At 43.5% G+C, this 16,398-nt stretch overlaps 1 protein-coding gene across 3 annotated transcripts in view; it reads left to right on the top strand.

Annotated features, from left to right (window-relative positions):
* Positions 1 to 16,398, top strand: part of LOC147114100 (uncharacterized) — a 114,924-nt gene that overhangs the window by 66,537 nt on the left and 31,989 nt on the right. For 2 of the 3 annotated variants that reach the window (XM_085995718.1, XM_085995717.1), the window contains exons 10-11: positions 6,378 to 6,472; positions 13,424 to 13,573. In XM_085995718.1, coding sequence (XP_085851844.1) covers positions 6,378 to 6,472; positions 13,424 to 13,573 — 245 coding nt within the window. The remainder of the gene's footprint in view (positions 1 to 6,377; positions 6,473 to 13,423; positions 13,574 to 16,398) is intronic. The other variant, XM_085995719.1, reaches the window with a different exon arrangement.

The following is a 16,398-nucleotide window of genomic DNA, read 5'->3' as shown; positions in this document are numbered from 1 at the left end:
CGCTCCAAGCCATCAGGGAATCTATGCGATAATACCGCTCCTACGCCGTAAGGGGATGCATCGCACGCCAGTCTGATTGGCAGTGATGGGTTGTAATGAGCCAACACTTCCTTGGACGTGATCAGGCCTTTGCATTTATGGAAGGCACGTTTACAGTCTTCGCTCCATTTCCAAATTACTCCCGTTTGTAGCAGTGCGTTAAGAGGGTGCAGAACAGTTGACAAGTTCGGTAAAAATTTATGATAGTAATTTATCAATCCCAGGAACGACCTTAATTGTGAGACATTTTCAGGTGCTGGGGCTTTTATGACCGCTTCAATTTTTTCAGGTGACTTATGCAACCCTTCTTCGTTAATTATATGGCCACAATATGATATTTGTTTCTGGAAAAATTCGCACTTGGGGCGATTTGCTCGTAGGCCCCGTTCTCTCAGCCTAGTGAGCACCTGCTCCAAATTGGCAAGGTGCTCGTTGTCGTTTTCTCCTGTTACAAGGATGTCGTCTAGGTAGCATTGAGTCCCCGGAATCCCTTGCAGGACTTGCTCCATAGCTCTTTGCCAGATAGCTGGAGCTGATGCTACTCCGAAAACCAGTCGATTGTACTGGTACAGGTCTTTGTGTGTGTTTATTGTGAGATACTTTTTAGAGGCCTCCTCAACCTCCATCTGTAGATATGCCTGTGCCAAGTCAATTTTGGTGAAACGTTTCCCTCCGGATAGTGAGGCGAAAATATCTTCTATCCTCGGAAGAGGATACTGTATCGTGTGAAGGACTGGGTTTACAGTCACCTTGAAGTCCCCACAGATGCGAATTTTTCTCTGTTCTTCAGATTTATCATTATTCAACGTTTTCTTCATGAATGATGGGTGTTGCCCACTCGTTCCAATCTACCTTGGATAACACGCCTGCTTTTTCCAAATTCTCCAGCTCTGCTTCGACTGCTGGACGAATTGCGTATGGCACCGGCCTTGCCTTAAAAAACTTGGGAATTGCCGCATCTTCCACTTTTATTGAGGCCGTGACGCCTTTCAAGGTTCCTAGTTCCTGTTGAAACACTTCTTTGGCGTTAGCCAAGATGTCTTTTAATCGTTCAGGTATGACATCATCATCATTTTTTTTCTTACTGGTCACCGTCAGTGCCTGAATGGAGTGCCAGTCTAAACGTATCTTCCTGATCCATTCACGTCCCAACAACGGTGGACCACCATCTTGCAGAAACGTATAAATACAACTTCTGTATTTCCTTGCCGTTGTATACAACAGGCACCTTTATTTTCCCTCTGGGGTATACTTTCTGCCCCGTATATGTCTTCAAGATAATGGATGTGTCTTTCAAAGGTATATGCGGAAATAGCCGCTCGTAATCCCGTCGACTTATGACGGTTAGAGCTGATCCTGTATCTAGCTCCATTTTAACTGGGGACCCCGCTATCGTGAGGGTAACCCAAATGGTCTGGTAATCTTCTTTGGCAATTACATTATGTAATTTGAGACAGCTTAGTCTCTTGTTTCCGGAGTCGCTATCGCTCTTCTGGTCTTCAGAGCTACTGTCCGTCATCATTTGTACCTTTCTGTACTTTTCCTTATTGATTTTGTTTCTGTCAGTGGATTTTTTGTTTCCAGATCGGCATACACGCGCAATGTGTCCCATCTTTCCGCATTGCCTGCATGCTTTGTCCTTGAACCAGCAGTCCCTCTGGTCATGGGTGGATCTGCCGCAGCGATAACATCTCTCGCAACCCCGTGTCATTTCATGGGTGCCGAAGTCCTGTGGCTTTTGCTGTATCTCTGCAGCTCCTCTTGCTGCTGCTTCGTATGTTACAGCCACACTGCAAGCCTGGTCCAGCGTCAAATCTTTCTCAGAAAGTAGCCTTTTCTGTGTTCCTTCACTTAGGAGACCGCAGATGAATTTGTCTCGTAGAGAATCTGCCAGTCCTGCCCCGAATTGGCAGTGCTTTGACAGCTTTCTTAATTCGGTGAGGTAATCAGCGTTACTTTCATTCTTGTGCTGATTCCTCCTGAAGAATTTGAATCGTTGCGCTATCAGCAGCGGTGTTGGGTTTAAGTGCTCCTGTAGGGTATCAACAATCTCCTTAAAATTCTTGTCCATCGGTTTGGCTGGAGTGATTAAGTTTCGTAACAGCCCGTATGTCCTTGCGCCCATCAGATTTAGAAGTACCGATGCCTTTTTATCATCCTCTACTTCATTCGCTGTGCAATATACCTCCACTCTTTCCACATATGTGGTCCAATCCTCTATATCACTATCGAAAGCAGTAATATTGCCAGTCTTAGGCATCCTGAAAATCAAAAATGGCGCCTCCCGCGTTTTCCTTCCCTGCCGAGGAAAAAATGGCGCCTCCCGCGCTTTCCCGCCGCTGCCGCTGCTGACAACGCTGTTCTCCGCGGTTTTTATTTACACAGATATTTTTAATAGTTGGAGACTCGTTCCCGCCGGAGACTCTGGGACTTTTCCCTCCCTCTGCTTGGTCCGAATGCCGACCTGCTTTGCAGCGCCGGCCGTCTCCCGAGTGCTCCACCCTCCGTCTCTGTTTGCCTCTGCCTTCCGACTCGCTGCTGGGCCCCGCTGCAGAGCCACCCGATCGAGCCCCAGCCCACCGCCCAGGAAGGATTAGTGCAGTACCTGCCACCAGCCCGGCTAGCTGGTGAAACCACAGGTATTTTTTTTGGGTTTTTTTGTTCGACCTTCGTCTGAGGAATCGATCTCCTTGAGGTGCTGCCGAATTGCAGGTAAGTCCGTTTCCAATTCGTCGCCACTGTTGTATCCGTGTGTTAATGGAGACACAGAATGCCGGCGTGGTTTAACAGGTGTTTACTGAACAAAGTCTGGAGGTGAACTAAAAGATACAAGACGCTATACAGGCTTATATACCCGAGTGGTCACTACCGGTATTACAGTACACAGGGGCTCTTAAAGGTACATACACTACAAAATCAAAGCAAATAGCAGAAGAAACAGTAAAAGATACAGTATTACAAACAGTAATAGAGAACATTCATCATGGTTGGCCAAAAGGTTCATGTCCAAAATATTTTCACATAAGGTCAGAATTGAGTGTCGCAAGTGGACTATTACTAAAACAGAACAGAATAGTCATTCCACAGGCTCTACATCAAGACATGCTCAAAAGGATTCATGAGGGACACCTCGGAATTGAAAAATGCTAAAGGAGAGCAAGAGACACTGTTTATTGGCCTAGCATAAATAAGAACACTGAGAACATGATAGGCAAATGTGAGACATGTCAGAAACACCAAAACAAACAAGCAAAGGAACCAATGATAGTAGCTGACATACCAACAGCAGCATGGCAAAAGGTTGGTATGGACCTTTTTCATTTAAATGGTAAAGACTATCTAATAGTGATTGACTACTATTCTAACTATCCTGAGATGGCGCTGCTCTCAAGCACCACAGCAAGCAGTGTCATAATGCATGTGAAATCCATCTTCGCCAGACATGGAATTCTCAGGATTGCCGTTAGCGACAATGGTCCGTGCTTCAACTGTAAGGAGTGGCAACAGTTTGCAGCACATTATGACTTTCAGCACATCACATCCAGTCCTTTGTATGCTCAGTCAAATGGTAAGGCAGAGAAAGGTGTTCAAGTTCTCAAGCAGCTACTGAAGAAAGCGACAGAAAGCAAGTCTGATCCTTATCTCGCCCTGCTGAGCTACCGAGCCTCACCTTTAGACTGTGGTTCTTCACCTGCTGAACTACTAATGGGTCGCAAGTTGCACACCACGCTACCCTGCTGTGCAAAAGAACAGCAAAGTGAGGAACTGAGATAGAGACTTCAACTGTTAAAGCTGAAACAGAAATCATACTATGACAAGTCATCCAAAACTCTAAAACCATTGACAAAGGATGATGTTGTCAGGATTGAGGATCCAGATGCATGGAACAGGAAAGCTACAGTTCTTGAGGAAGTAGGACCAAGGCCATACACTGTGAGAACTGAGGAAGGACAGATTCTCAGGAGGAACCGCCGTTCCCTCCTAAAAACACAAGAGACTATTCAAGACCAGATTGATGACAATGCCGCAACTGCATCTTGTCATTCACCGCCAGAACAATCTCATGAAGACACATCAGACTTACCCGTGTTGAGAAGATCCACACGTGAAGTAAAAGAGCCTGATAGACTTAATCTTTGAGTACAATGTAAAGCTTTGAAAATGTGTTGACTGTTTTGAAAATGTTTATGTTTATAGAGCACTAACAAAAGTGTTACTGATATTATCTTTATTGTTTTCTTCAAAGTTGATTGATATTGATTTTGTTAAACCTCAAAGAAAGGGGGATGTAGTGATCAATAGCATGTCATTCTATAGTGGACACTAGGTGGAGCCGTAGAGCTGTATATAGCTGTATGTATAAGACTGCACTACCCAGCTATATATTATATTAAGACTACATTACCCATGAGGCTAGGCTACCCACAAGGCAGCAGTCAAAATGGAAGCCTCTACAAGATGCTGTACAAGTCCACATGTGCTCAATAAAAGTAGCTAGCAAAAGCTAGCTGTGTTCATAATAAGAATGTCTATTAATGAACATAACACCTGCCATCTCTGTAAACTCCTCCAGCTGTACAACACTCCCCCAGCTCAAATGCCCCGTTCCTCGTGCATCTCACCCCGCCCACCTCCCCCCTCAAACTCAAAGAGGATGAAACCCCTGGTCTGGATGGATTGCATCCATGCATTTTAAAAGAATCTAGGGAGGAGACAGCAGAGTCATTACTATGCATATTTAATAATTGGTTAGAAAAAGGTATAGTGCCAGAGGACTGGTGGATAGCTAACGTAATACCGATATTTAAGAAGGGGGATAGAACATGTCCAGGGAATTATAGACCAGTCAACTTAACATTGGTGGTAGGAAAAATAATGGAATCCCTACTAAAGGAGAAAATAGAAGAACATCTAGAAACCAAAAATATAATAATGAATAGTCAACATGGATTTCAAAAGGGAAAGTCTTGCTTGACCAACCTTATTGAATTTTTTGAAGAGGTAAGAGAGAGTAGACAATGGTAATGCAGTAGATGTAATTTATCTGGATTTTCAAAAGGCCTTCGATAAGCTACCCCATAATAGACTGATGAACAGGGTCAGAAAATGCGGAGTCGGGACAAGTAGCAGAATGGATTGCTGGCTGGCTTCAGGACAGAGAGTAGGAGTAAAGGGTAGTTATTCGCAGTGGCAGAAGGTGGGTAGTGGTGTTCCACAATGATCCGTGCTGGGACCACTGCTGTTCACAATTTACATTAACGATTTAGACTTAGGAATCAAAAACACAATTTCTACATTTGTGGATGACCACCAAATTGGGGGGGGATAGTCAATACTGAGGAGGACTGCAACAAGTTACAGGAGGACATTAATAAACTTGCAGAGTGGGCATATAATTGGCAAATGAAGTTCAACACAGTAAATGTGAAGTATTACATTTTGGTAGGAAGAATAGGGAGGTCACATCACTTGGAGGGTGCAAGTCTAGGTGGGGTAGAGGAACAAAGGGATCTAGGAGTACAAATACACATCACTAAAAGTTGCGACACTGGGTAGCAAGGCCATTAAAAAAAAGCAAACCAAGCACTAGGGTTTATTTCTAGAGGGATAGAATTGAAAAGTAGAGATGTTCTGTTAAACCTGTATCGAACCTTGGTTAGACCACACTTGGAGTACTGCATACAGTTCTGATTGCCATATTACTGTATAAAACTGGATATAGAGGCACTGGAGAGGGTGCAGAGAAGATTTACAAGGATGATGCCAGAAATGTGAGGGTATTCATATCAGGAAAGGATGAATAGGTTGAGTCACTTTTTCTCTTGAAAAAAGAAGGCTGAGGGGTGACCTAATACAGGTCTTTAAAACTATGATAGGTTTTGATAGAGTGGATACAGAGAGAATGTTTCCACTTGTGGGGAAGAACATAACTAGAGGCCATCAATATAAGATGGTCACCAAGAAATCCAATAGGGAATTCAGAAGAAACTTCTTTACCCAGAGAGTGGTGAGAATGTGGAACTCGCTATCACAGAGAGTGGTTGAAGTGAATAGTATAGATGCATTTAAAGGGGAGGCTAGACAAGCATATGAGGGAAAAGGGAATAGAGGGTTATGCTAAGAGACAGGAAGAGGTTCGTGTGGAGCATAAACGCTGACATGGACTGGTTGGGCCAAATGGCCTGTTTCTGTGTAATCCTATGTAATATGAAACACACTCCTGAAAATAAATACAGTCTTTGCAATATGGAACAGTATTTTGAATAAAATTATGTTGATCGTAGCTGTAATACATAAACTGATTTTTATGCTGTTTTCATCTATCATTTTTTAATTAGGTAAAACCGTCTCTAAATTACAAGCGAGCAATGAGATTACTATTGAACAGAAAAGGATACATGCAACTTCTCCCACAATAAAACAGAAGAAACCAGTAAGAGAAAACTAGCATTGCAATAAGTTGAAATGTTATGTATCTTGTAATGCCGCCATTGATTTCAATTGCAACTTTGCCAGGGAAAATATACCAATTAAATATATTCGGTGTTGTAAGGGGTGTTTCAAGATTATTTCTACAAGAGTACTTATTGACACTTCTCCATTTCCAGAGAAATGGGGCTATATTTTCTTCCTCCCACCCGAAATGCGATAGAGCAGGACTTCACCTGCACATGAGACAATAGTAGGACCTGATGCATTTTCCTGGAATATGGGCTTCCAGCAGTATTCCCGCTCTTGACTGGTTAGCACCACTAGGAAAAAGGGAAATGTACTTTATTGCAGTATTTAAAAGATGGCACCCAGAAACGACAACAACAACAACTTGCATTTATACAGCGCCTTTAACATAGTAACACACCCAAGGCGCTTCACAGGAGTGTAATAAAACAAAATTTATAAGGGAGAACCAGTGGATGTGGTGTATTTGGATTTTCAGAAGGCTTTCGATAAGGTCCCACATAAGAGATTAGCGTGCAAAATTAAGGCACATGGGATTGGGGGCAAGGTATTGACTTGGATAGAGAACTGGTTGGCGGACAGAAAGCAAAGAGTTGGAATAAACGGGTCGTTTTCCGAGTGGCAGGCAGTGACTAGTGGGGTACCGCAAGGATCGGTCCTAGGACCCCAGCTGTTCACTATATATATTAATGATCTGGACGAGGGAATTGGATGTAATATCTCCAAATTTGCAGATGACACAAAGCTGGGTGGGAGGGTAAGCTGTGAGGAGGATATCGTGAAACTCCAGTACGATTTGGACAGGTTGGGTGATTGGGCAGAAACATGGCAAATGCACTATAATGTGGATAAATGTGAGGTTATCCACTTTGGTGGCAAAAACAGGAAGGCAGATTATTATTTGGCAATAGATTGGGAGAAGGGGAAGTGCAAAGAGACCTGGGTGTTATTGTGCACCAGTCGCTGAAGGTAAGCATGCAGGTGCAGCAGGCGGTTAAGAAGGCAAATGGTAAGTTGGCCTTCATAGCAAGAGGGTTCGAGTACAAGAACAAGGATGTCTTGCTGCAGTTGTACAGGGCCTTGGTGAGACCGCACCTTGAGTATTGTGTGCAGTTTTGGTCACCTTACCTGAGGAAGGACGTTCTTGCCATGGAGGGAGTGCAGCGAAGATTCACCAGGCTGATACCTGGGATGGCAGGAATGACGTATGAGGAGAGATTGTGTCGATTGGGCTTCTACTCACTGGAGTTTAGAAGATTGAGAGGGGATCTCATCGAAACCTATAAAATTCTGTCAGGTCTGGACAGACTCGATGCTGAAAGGATGTTTCTGATGGCCGGGGAGTCCAGAACCAGGGGTCATAGTCTAAGGATAAGGGGTAAGCCATTTAGGACTGAAATGAGGAGGAATTTCTTCACCCAGAGAGTGGTGAACCTGTGGAATTCTCTGCCAGAGAGGGCGGTGGAGGCCAGTTCATTAAATATATTCAAGAAAGAGTTGGATATGTTTCTTGAGGCTAAAGGGATCAAGGGATATGGGGAGAAGGCAGGGACAGGGTACTGAATTTGGATGATCAGCCATGATCTCATTGAATGGCGGAGCAGGCTCGAAGGGCCGAATGGCCTACTCCTGCTCCTATCTTCTATGTTTCTATGTTAAAATTTGACACCGAACCCATTGATGTACAACTCACTAATCTCCATGTATTTATGACCATACCTGCTAAACTGGATTCTGGGTTTCTGCAAAACCAGCTAGTTAAAGAGTTTAAATAAATGGGGCTGCATAAATCTCTTTGTATTTCCACCATCTGTGGAATCCCAGAACACTAGGGTCCTTACTATAGATAACTATTGCATTTAACTATCACACATCATGACTGGTGCCATATGATCGATCCTAAATGCATTCAAAAGTGGTCCCTTAGAACTAGTGGAACATTGCATAATTGAATGAGTTAAGTTATGAGATATGGTAGTTATGTTTTGGGGTCTTATCTATCCATCTTACTCTAAATTATTTAAGCTCTCATACTGTCATCACTGTTTTAGGCAAATTCCAATGCCCACACCATCAAGAGCATCTATCCCGGCCTTGAAATTTAGGGAGACCAAATAGCCTAACCCTGTTTGATTATTTTAAGATGCTGGAAATGATCCTGTACCTCCATATAATCTCCCTCTGCTCTCTGAAATTAATAGTGTCACATCCGGTCTTCTTATAAGGTTAAAATATTAAGTGAATTTGCTAAACAATGAACAAGCAAATAATTGAACGGAGATATAATACAGTTATTTACAGTAGAATGTATATTATCTAACTGAGCGGGGAAAAAGAATGACTTGTAATCTAATGAGCTTTTCCTTTATGGGTTTATAGCTAACTTTTATATGCTTAGTCCTTATCGTTCTTGTAATTTTATTTGACTGCGGCACACCGGCTAGTATACCTTTATTATTCATGTGAAAATTGCGCACTGATGGACTATCTTCTATCAATATATTTAATGAACAAAAGCAATCACAACTTCACCAGTACCCTTTCACCAGTTCTGCAGCTTGTTTGTATTCTCATAATTGATGGTTGGATTCCAAAATAATTGCTTGTCATACATTTAACTGAACAAATCGCACAGAGTGTGTTTGTTCAAAAGTGGTTTGGTTCCTTCCCTCAAACCACCTACAGTTTAAAAAAACAAGTTTGTACAATCCTTGCAACATAGGTGTTAGATTTGGCTGGGGCATAGTTTTTTTTAAACTGCATCTGGCTTTAAATGCCTTGGCCTAGAAATTTGATCACGCTCGAAAACAGGCACTCAGGGCAGGGTACACGCTGCACACACCTATTTACGTTATCGCAAGGATTACAGGAAATTGGTGCTGGGATCTCATTATAACAAGACTGGCGTGCAGCCAACACTACCCACACTGCTGATTGGCTGCACGTCTGTTCGGGTGGGGGAAGGGAATCAGGCATCACTGACACATGTTAAAGCAGCCTGCACCTCTTGAAAGGGCACTTTGGCGGAAAGACTTGAGAATGGCAGACATGGCTGCAAGAGCTGCAGATAGGACACTCAGATTCTCTGATGCAACTTTGGGGGTTCTGGTCCAGGCAGTCAGTAAGAGGAGGCTGTTTCCCCCAGGAGGTAGGAAGCCCTCCAGACAACACTTCTGAAGCAAACAGAATGTTGGGATGCATCGCAAGGGGTATAACATATAAATCCGGAGAAGTCATTTTAAATCTGTATTTGGCTGTAGTGAGACCACATCTGGAGCACTGCAATTTATGTCTCTCTTTCAATAAAGATATTCAGTTGTTGGAAGTGCTACACAGTTGATCCTAGAACTTGAGGGAATGACACAAGAAAAATTGACTACCCTGGGTCTTTTTTCTATCTTGAAAAGAGAAGACTAACAGGAGATATGTTAGCAGTGTTTCAAATTATAAAAGGCTTGGAGAAATTGTACCCATGTAAGCTTTTTTGTCATGTAAAGAATTTAAGCACAAAGGGGTCATATTTACAAAATAAAATAGGTAATGCAGGAAGAACTTGTTTTACTAAAAGGGTGGTAAGTATATGGAACAGATTATTGGCACAGGTGATAGAATAAGAAACCCTAATATGTTTCAAGAATAAACTAGATAGGTTTTCATCAACAAATAGGATTCAGAGTTATTAGAAATATACCAAGGAAATACAGTAGATAGGTGAGCTAGATGGACTGAAGTTCTTTTCCTGCTTTAAACTATTGCTATGTTAGTATGTCCTGGCCAACATTTATCCCTGAACTACCACCACCAAAAAGAAACAAATTATGTGATCAATTATCTCTGCTGTTTTGGGGATTTTGCTGTGTAAAAATAGGCTGCTGTGTTTCCCTACATTACAACAGTGACTTACTTTCAAAAGTACTTAATTGGCTGCAAAGCACTTTGAGACACCCTGAGGTCATGAAAGGGGCTATATAAACACAAGGGCCTAGAAATTCGGTAGGCTTAGTGCCGCATTTGAGGCGCTAGAGGGCCTAGCGCCGGAGTTATGGCCAGTTGAGAAATTCCCTGGGGCCCTAAATCGGCGTTGCACCGGTAGCGCTGCGCCGGCACCGATGACGTCATCGGTGTGCGCAGCGTCCCGGTTGCCGTGGTAACCCGGCCCCAAGCCGAAATTCAGTTGCGCCCGCCTCGCCCGTGGCAGGCGCAACTAAGACTCTGGCAACAGAGTCTTCCCCCAGTGTGCGCCGGCGCATAAAGGTGGAGCGGCGGCCGGCCGCGTTCCCGGCAGCCGCCTGCCCGCACCTCCCTTCCCGGACTCCTGCATTCCCCCCCCGCGGCCCTGATCAGTGTCTCATGCGAGCCCGGCACTTCCCCGAGGTGCCGGGCTCAGATGTCGGGTCAATCCGCCGGACAGTTGTCGGCTGCAGGCAGCTCCTCAACAGGAGGAGGAGGCCTGCAGTTCCCCCGCCTGCCGCACTGCATCGGGTGCCGCAGCGGGGGATTAGCGCCGGGAAACCCAAGTTCACGCCCGTTTTGAGGCGCTAAAGGAGGGTTTTAGCGCCCGCCGCCGTCTGGGCCCGGCGCACCCGAATTTTCGTCGCGCGCTGCCGCATTACCGCTGGCGCAAACTTTCTGGCGCTACAGCCCTGGCAAGACCAGAACCCAATTTCTAGGCCAAGTTCTTTCAAAAATCAGCAGTGCTTAGCCAGTGCCTTGAAGCACATTACAGATTTTCAAAAAGACACGGAACACTGGATATTGTATGTTACATTGCGATGACACTTTTACTGATGTAGTATGATTCGATACTCACTTGTGACTAGTTTTTTTAAGTTATGAACATTTAATTTTTTTAAATTAATATAAAGACAATTTACTCTGGGTATAGAAAAATCATAAATGTGTTTATAAAGAATGCATTTATAATTTTGCTACATCTACCACACAAAGCAAATCTTCCCATGTAGAGTTTTTATTTTTGCCCCACGGAACTTATCTCTTCCTATCTCGACTCTATTTTTTCTCCCCTTGTCCAGTCTCTTCCCACCTACATCCGTGACTCTTCTGACGCCCTCCGCCACTTTAACAGTTTCCTGGCCCCAACCGTCTCCTTTTCACTATGGACGTACAATCCCTCTACACCTCCATCCCCCACCAAGATGGCCTGAGGGCGCTCCGCTTCTTCCTTGAACAGAGGCCCGACCAGTCCCCATCCACCACCCTCCTCCGCCTGGCTGAACTTGTTCTCACATTGAACAACTTCTCCTTTGATTCCACTCACTTCCTTCAAATCAAAGGTGTTGCTATGGGAACCCCCATGGGTCCTAGCTATGCCTGCCTTTTTGTGGGATATATGGAACACTCTTTGTTCCAGTCCTACTCAGGTCCCCTTCCTCACCTCTTTTTCCAATACATTGATGACTGTATCGGTGCCGTTTCCTGCTCTCGCCCTGAACTAGATGATTTCATTCACTTTGCTTCCAATTTCCACCCTTCCCTCACCTTCACATGGTCTATCTCCGACTCTTCCCTTCCCTTCCTCGACTTCTCCATCTCCATCTCTGGGGATAGGTTATTGACAAACACACTTCTTGTAAGGACTCTATTCCATTCCCCCAGTTTCTCCGTCTCCACTGCAGCTGCTCTGACGATTCCACCTTCCATACCAGTGCTTCCGACATGTCTTCCTTTTTCCTCAACCAAGGATTCCCCTCTACTGTGGTTGACACGACCCTTGACCGTGTCCATTCTATCTCCTGCACTTCTGCCCTCACCCTGCCCCTCCCTCCCGGAACCACGATAGAGTTCCCCTTGTCCTCACCTTTCACCCCACCAGCCTCCACATTCAACGGATCATCCGCCATTTCTGCCAGCTCCAGCGTGATCCCACCACCAAACACATCTTCCCCTCACCTCCCCTTTCAGCATTCCGAAGGGACCGTTCCCTCCGCGACACCCTAGTCCACTCTATCACCCCCAACACCCCTTCCACATCACCCGGCACCTTCCTGTGCATGCGCAGGAGATGCAACACCTGCCCTTATACCTCCCCCCTTCCCACTGTCCAGGGTCCCAAACACCCCTTCCAGGTGAAACAGTGATTTACTTGTACTACTTGCAATTTAGTATACTGTATTCGCTGCTCACGATGCTCTACATTGGGGAGACCAAACGCAGATTGGGTGACCGCTTTGCGGAACACCTCCGTTCAGTCCGTAAGGGGGACCCCGAGCTTCCGGTCGCCTGTCACTTTAATTCTATGTACCACTCCCACTCGGACCTCACCATCCTCTTGCATTGTTCCACTGAAGCTCAGCGGAAGCTCGAGGAACAGCACCTCATCTTTCGATTAGGCACTTTACAGTCTTCTGGACTCAACATAGAGTTCAACAATTTCAGATCATAACCTCGGTCCCTATCATATATATATTTTTCACCCACACTTTTTGTTTGTGTCTTTTTTTTTCTTCTCTCCCACATGGCAGCTGTCTTTCATTCTGCCAGCGCAATTCACACTTCATCTAAACCCATCCTCTGTTTCTTAACCTGTCCCATTACCATCTCCTTTTGCCTTGAATATCTCTCAATGTCTCTTAACCTCTCCTGCCTTCTATCCTATCACAGACCGTCCCGTTTGTTCTTTCATCCCCTCCCCCCTTTCCCAGTCCCTACACTTGCTTAAAAATCTGTTCCATTTCCTGCTTTTTTCCAGTTCTGACGAAAGGTCATCAACCTGAAACATTAACTCTGTTTCTCTCTTCACAGATGCTGCCTGACCTGCTGAGTATCTCCAGCATTTTCTGTTTTTATTTCAGATTTCCAGCATCTGCAGTATTTTCTGTTTGTATTAGAGTTTTAATTCAATGTGTAATTCCTTTATAGATGACTTTTGACAACTGTTAATGTTACCTATGACCTCTTTTTTAAGATGAATGAAGAACCATCAAGTAGGCAGGTAACAAAATGCAAGAAGAAAGTTAATTTTGCAGACCCACTAAAGATTGAATATGCATCAGAATTTTCTAGGATAAAACCCCCAAGCACACAGTTTCCCTTTCAACTAGAAAAACAAGTGTTGGTAAGTTGTACACTATTATCCATATATACTTGAAAGAAGAATGTGATTGTTCAGAATGCGTTTATTTTTTGTATTCTTTAAGAGACATATTTATTCATTTGTAATTTGCTATCTTTGCTTTAGTTAAACAAAAGTCAGCGGGACCTTCATATACAGATTAAAGTCACTACAATGATTCTTTATGCATTAAAGGATATACAGAAGCATAAAAGCTAGGTGGAATTTTAAAACACTTTGCTGGAATGTTTCTGTAAAAGGCAAGGGTGCTGTTCCTATTTTCTTCAGTAGAAATAACTGTTTGCAAATGGTTAAATTTCCTCTGTTCAATTGGCAGCTTTAGGCACGAATCAGTCCTTTTGAGGGTTTAAAAAGTAAACTGTCCCAGTTTTCCTCATAAACTGATTAATTGACCAAGAGTAACTTTTTCCTACAACAGGTCAAATATTTGGTCAGGTACCCTTGTCTGGAACCAAAATCTTGGCTTCTTTTAAAAGAAAAAAAGAGAGGAAGGCTTGCATTTATATTGCGCCTTTCACAACCACTGGACGTCCCAAAGTGCTTTACAGCCAATGAAGTACTTTTTGAAGTGTAGTCTCTGTTGTAACAACAACTTGTATTGATATAGCGCCTTTAATGTAGTAAAACATCCCAAGGCATTTCACAGGAACATTATCAAACAAAATTTGACACCAAGCCACATAAGGAGATATTAGGGCAGATGATCAAAAGCTTGGTTAAAGAGGTAGGTTTTTCAGGAGTATCTTAAAGGAGGATAGAGAGGTTTAGGGAAGGAATTTCAGAGCTTGGGGCCTAGGCAGTTGAAAGCATGGCCGCCAGTGGTGGAGTGATTAAAATTGGGGATGCGCAAGAGGTCAGAATTAGAGGAGCGCAGATATCTCTGAGGGTTGTAGACCTGGAGGCAGTTACAGAGCTAGGGAAGGGCGAGGCTATGGCAAACATTTAAAGAAATATTCCAAAATTCTCAACGAATATACATTCCATTGAGAAATAAAGCTCCATGGGAAAAGTGATCCATCCATGGCTAACTAAAGAAATTAAGGTTAGTATTAGATTAAAAGAAGAGGCTTATAATGTTGCGAAGAATAGTAGTAAGCCTGAGGATTGGGAAAGTTCTAGAAACCAGCAAAGAATGACCAAAAAAATTGATAATGAGAAAATAGAATATGTGCGTAAACTAGCAAGAAATATAAAAAGAGATTGTAAGAGCTTCTACAAATATGTAAAAAAGAGAGTAGCAAAAGCAAGGGTTGGTCGCATAGAGGCTGAGACAGGAGAAATTATAATGGGGAATAAGGAAATGGCAGAGATTTTAAACAAATATTTTGTATCTGTCTTCACAGTAGAAGACACAAAAAGCATATAGTGGGGAACCAAAGGGCTAATAAGAGTGAGGAACTTAGTAATTAATATCAGTAATGAAAAAGTACTAGAGAATCTAATGGGACTAAAAGCCGACAAATCCCCTGGACCTGATGATCTATATCCTAGGGTTCTAAAAGAGGTGGCTGCAGAGATAGTGGATGAATTGGTTGTGATCTTCCAAAATTCCCTAGATTCTAGAATGGTCCCAGCAGACTGGAAGGTAGCAAATGTAACCTCGCTATTCAAGAAGGAGGGAGAGAGAATACAGGGAACTACTGGCCAGTTAGCCTGACATCAGTCGTCAGGAAAATGCTGGATTCCATTATTAAGGAACAGGAAACAGGGCAGTTAGAAACAATAGTCCCTCTAATTTTTATTTGTACTGGTGGGCCACAAACTTCTCTGAGCATGACTTGTGTCCGTGGGCAAATTTTACAACAACGACAATTTTCATTCACCTGAGCCAAATGAAACGATTCTGCACTGATGACTTCTATTGTTAAGTGTTTAGTAATCGGAACAGTCCCCTCTTAAAACTTGGTTTTATTACACACATAATGTGTCTCCCTTACTAAAAACCAATTGATTCTAACTTGCTGATGTCAAAATTGAGACAGATCTCGTACACATTTAGCCACTCGTACGCCTTCATTACTCTTACCTGCATTAACAGAAAGGAAATAGCAGAAACCCATTTTTCTGAACAAGCAAGGTCACTGCAAAGCAATCGGCAGCTCTACTTGTTAAGAAAGGACGTTGGGAATAGAATACCACACAGTTAGATTCAAGTTTAGTAACAATTTTTGAGATTTATGAGAAACGTTCCTTCTTGGTTTCAGGGTCGGTTTAGGATGCATTCTGTGCAAATCAGTTTTACTATTTTAAAAACATGTTTCCCCAAGAAGATTTGGCACACACTCTGTTTTTAAATGTACAATGTCGCTTTATTTACCGTGTTTGGATTTTATGCAAATCTTTCAACTCCCCGCGCCCCCCCCCCCCCCGCCAAAAAAGGAAATCAATTGAAAAGGGTGAAGCGTTTGCGGAAAGCGTCTAAGTGCAGGTTGGGGAGGGTTGAAGTTGTCTGCCTCTTCGCATGCGCTTTAACCCAAGCAGGACAGTCAAGGGATTGAGTCTGGGATTGTTTAAACCAAGTCCTAGCAACCATGCGTACCCCAAGCATGCTCGTGACTGCTAGGGAAGGATTCAAAGACATTCACAGATATTGCTGCATGCTGCCACTCTGCCTTGATACAACTGTGTGTAGCAACAGGCGGTTTGACACTAAATTAACTAGTGCACTTAATGGATTTGATCTTGCGGCTGAGACGTCCCAACGCAGCTGAAGGAGCAGCATGAGACTTACTGCCGAGACTTACTGAGAGAGAGCAAGATGGGCACCAGCATATAGAAGTAGAAAAGAGGAATAAGGTGCATAAAAG

Source organism: Somniosus microcephalus, chromosome 8 (assembly GCF_052327205.1).
Source record: "Somniosus microcephalus isolate GS21.2 chromosome 8, FLI_Smic_1.0, whole genome shotgun sequence".
Taxonomy (NCBI): Eukaryota; Metazoa; Chordata; class Chondrichthyes; order Squaliformes; family Somniosidae; genus Somniosus; species Somniosus microcephalus.
This window is presented reverse-complemented; position numbering and strand designations above follow the sequence as displayed.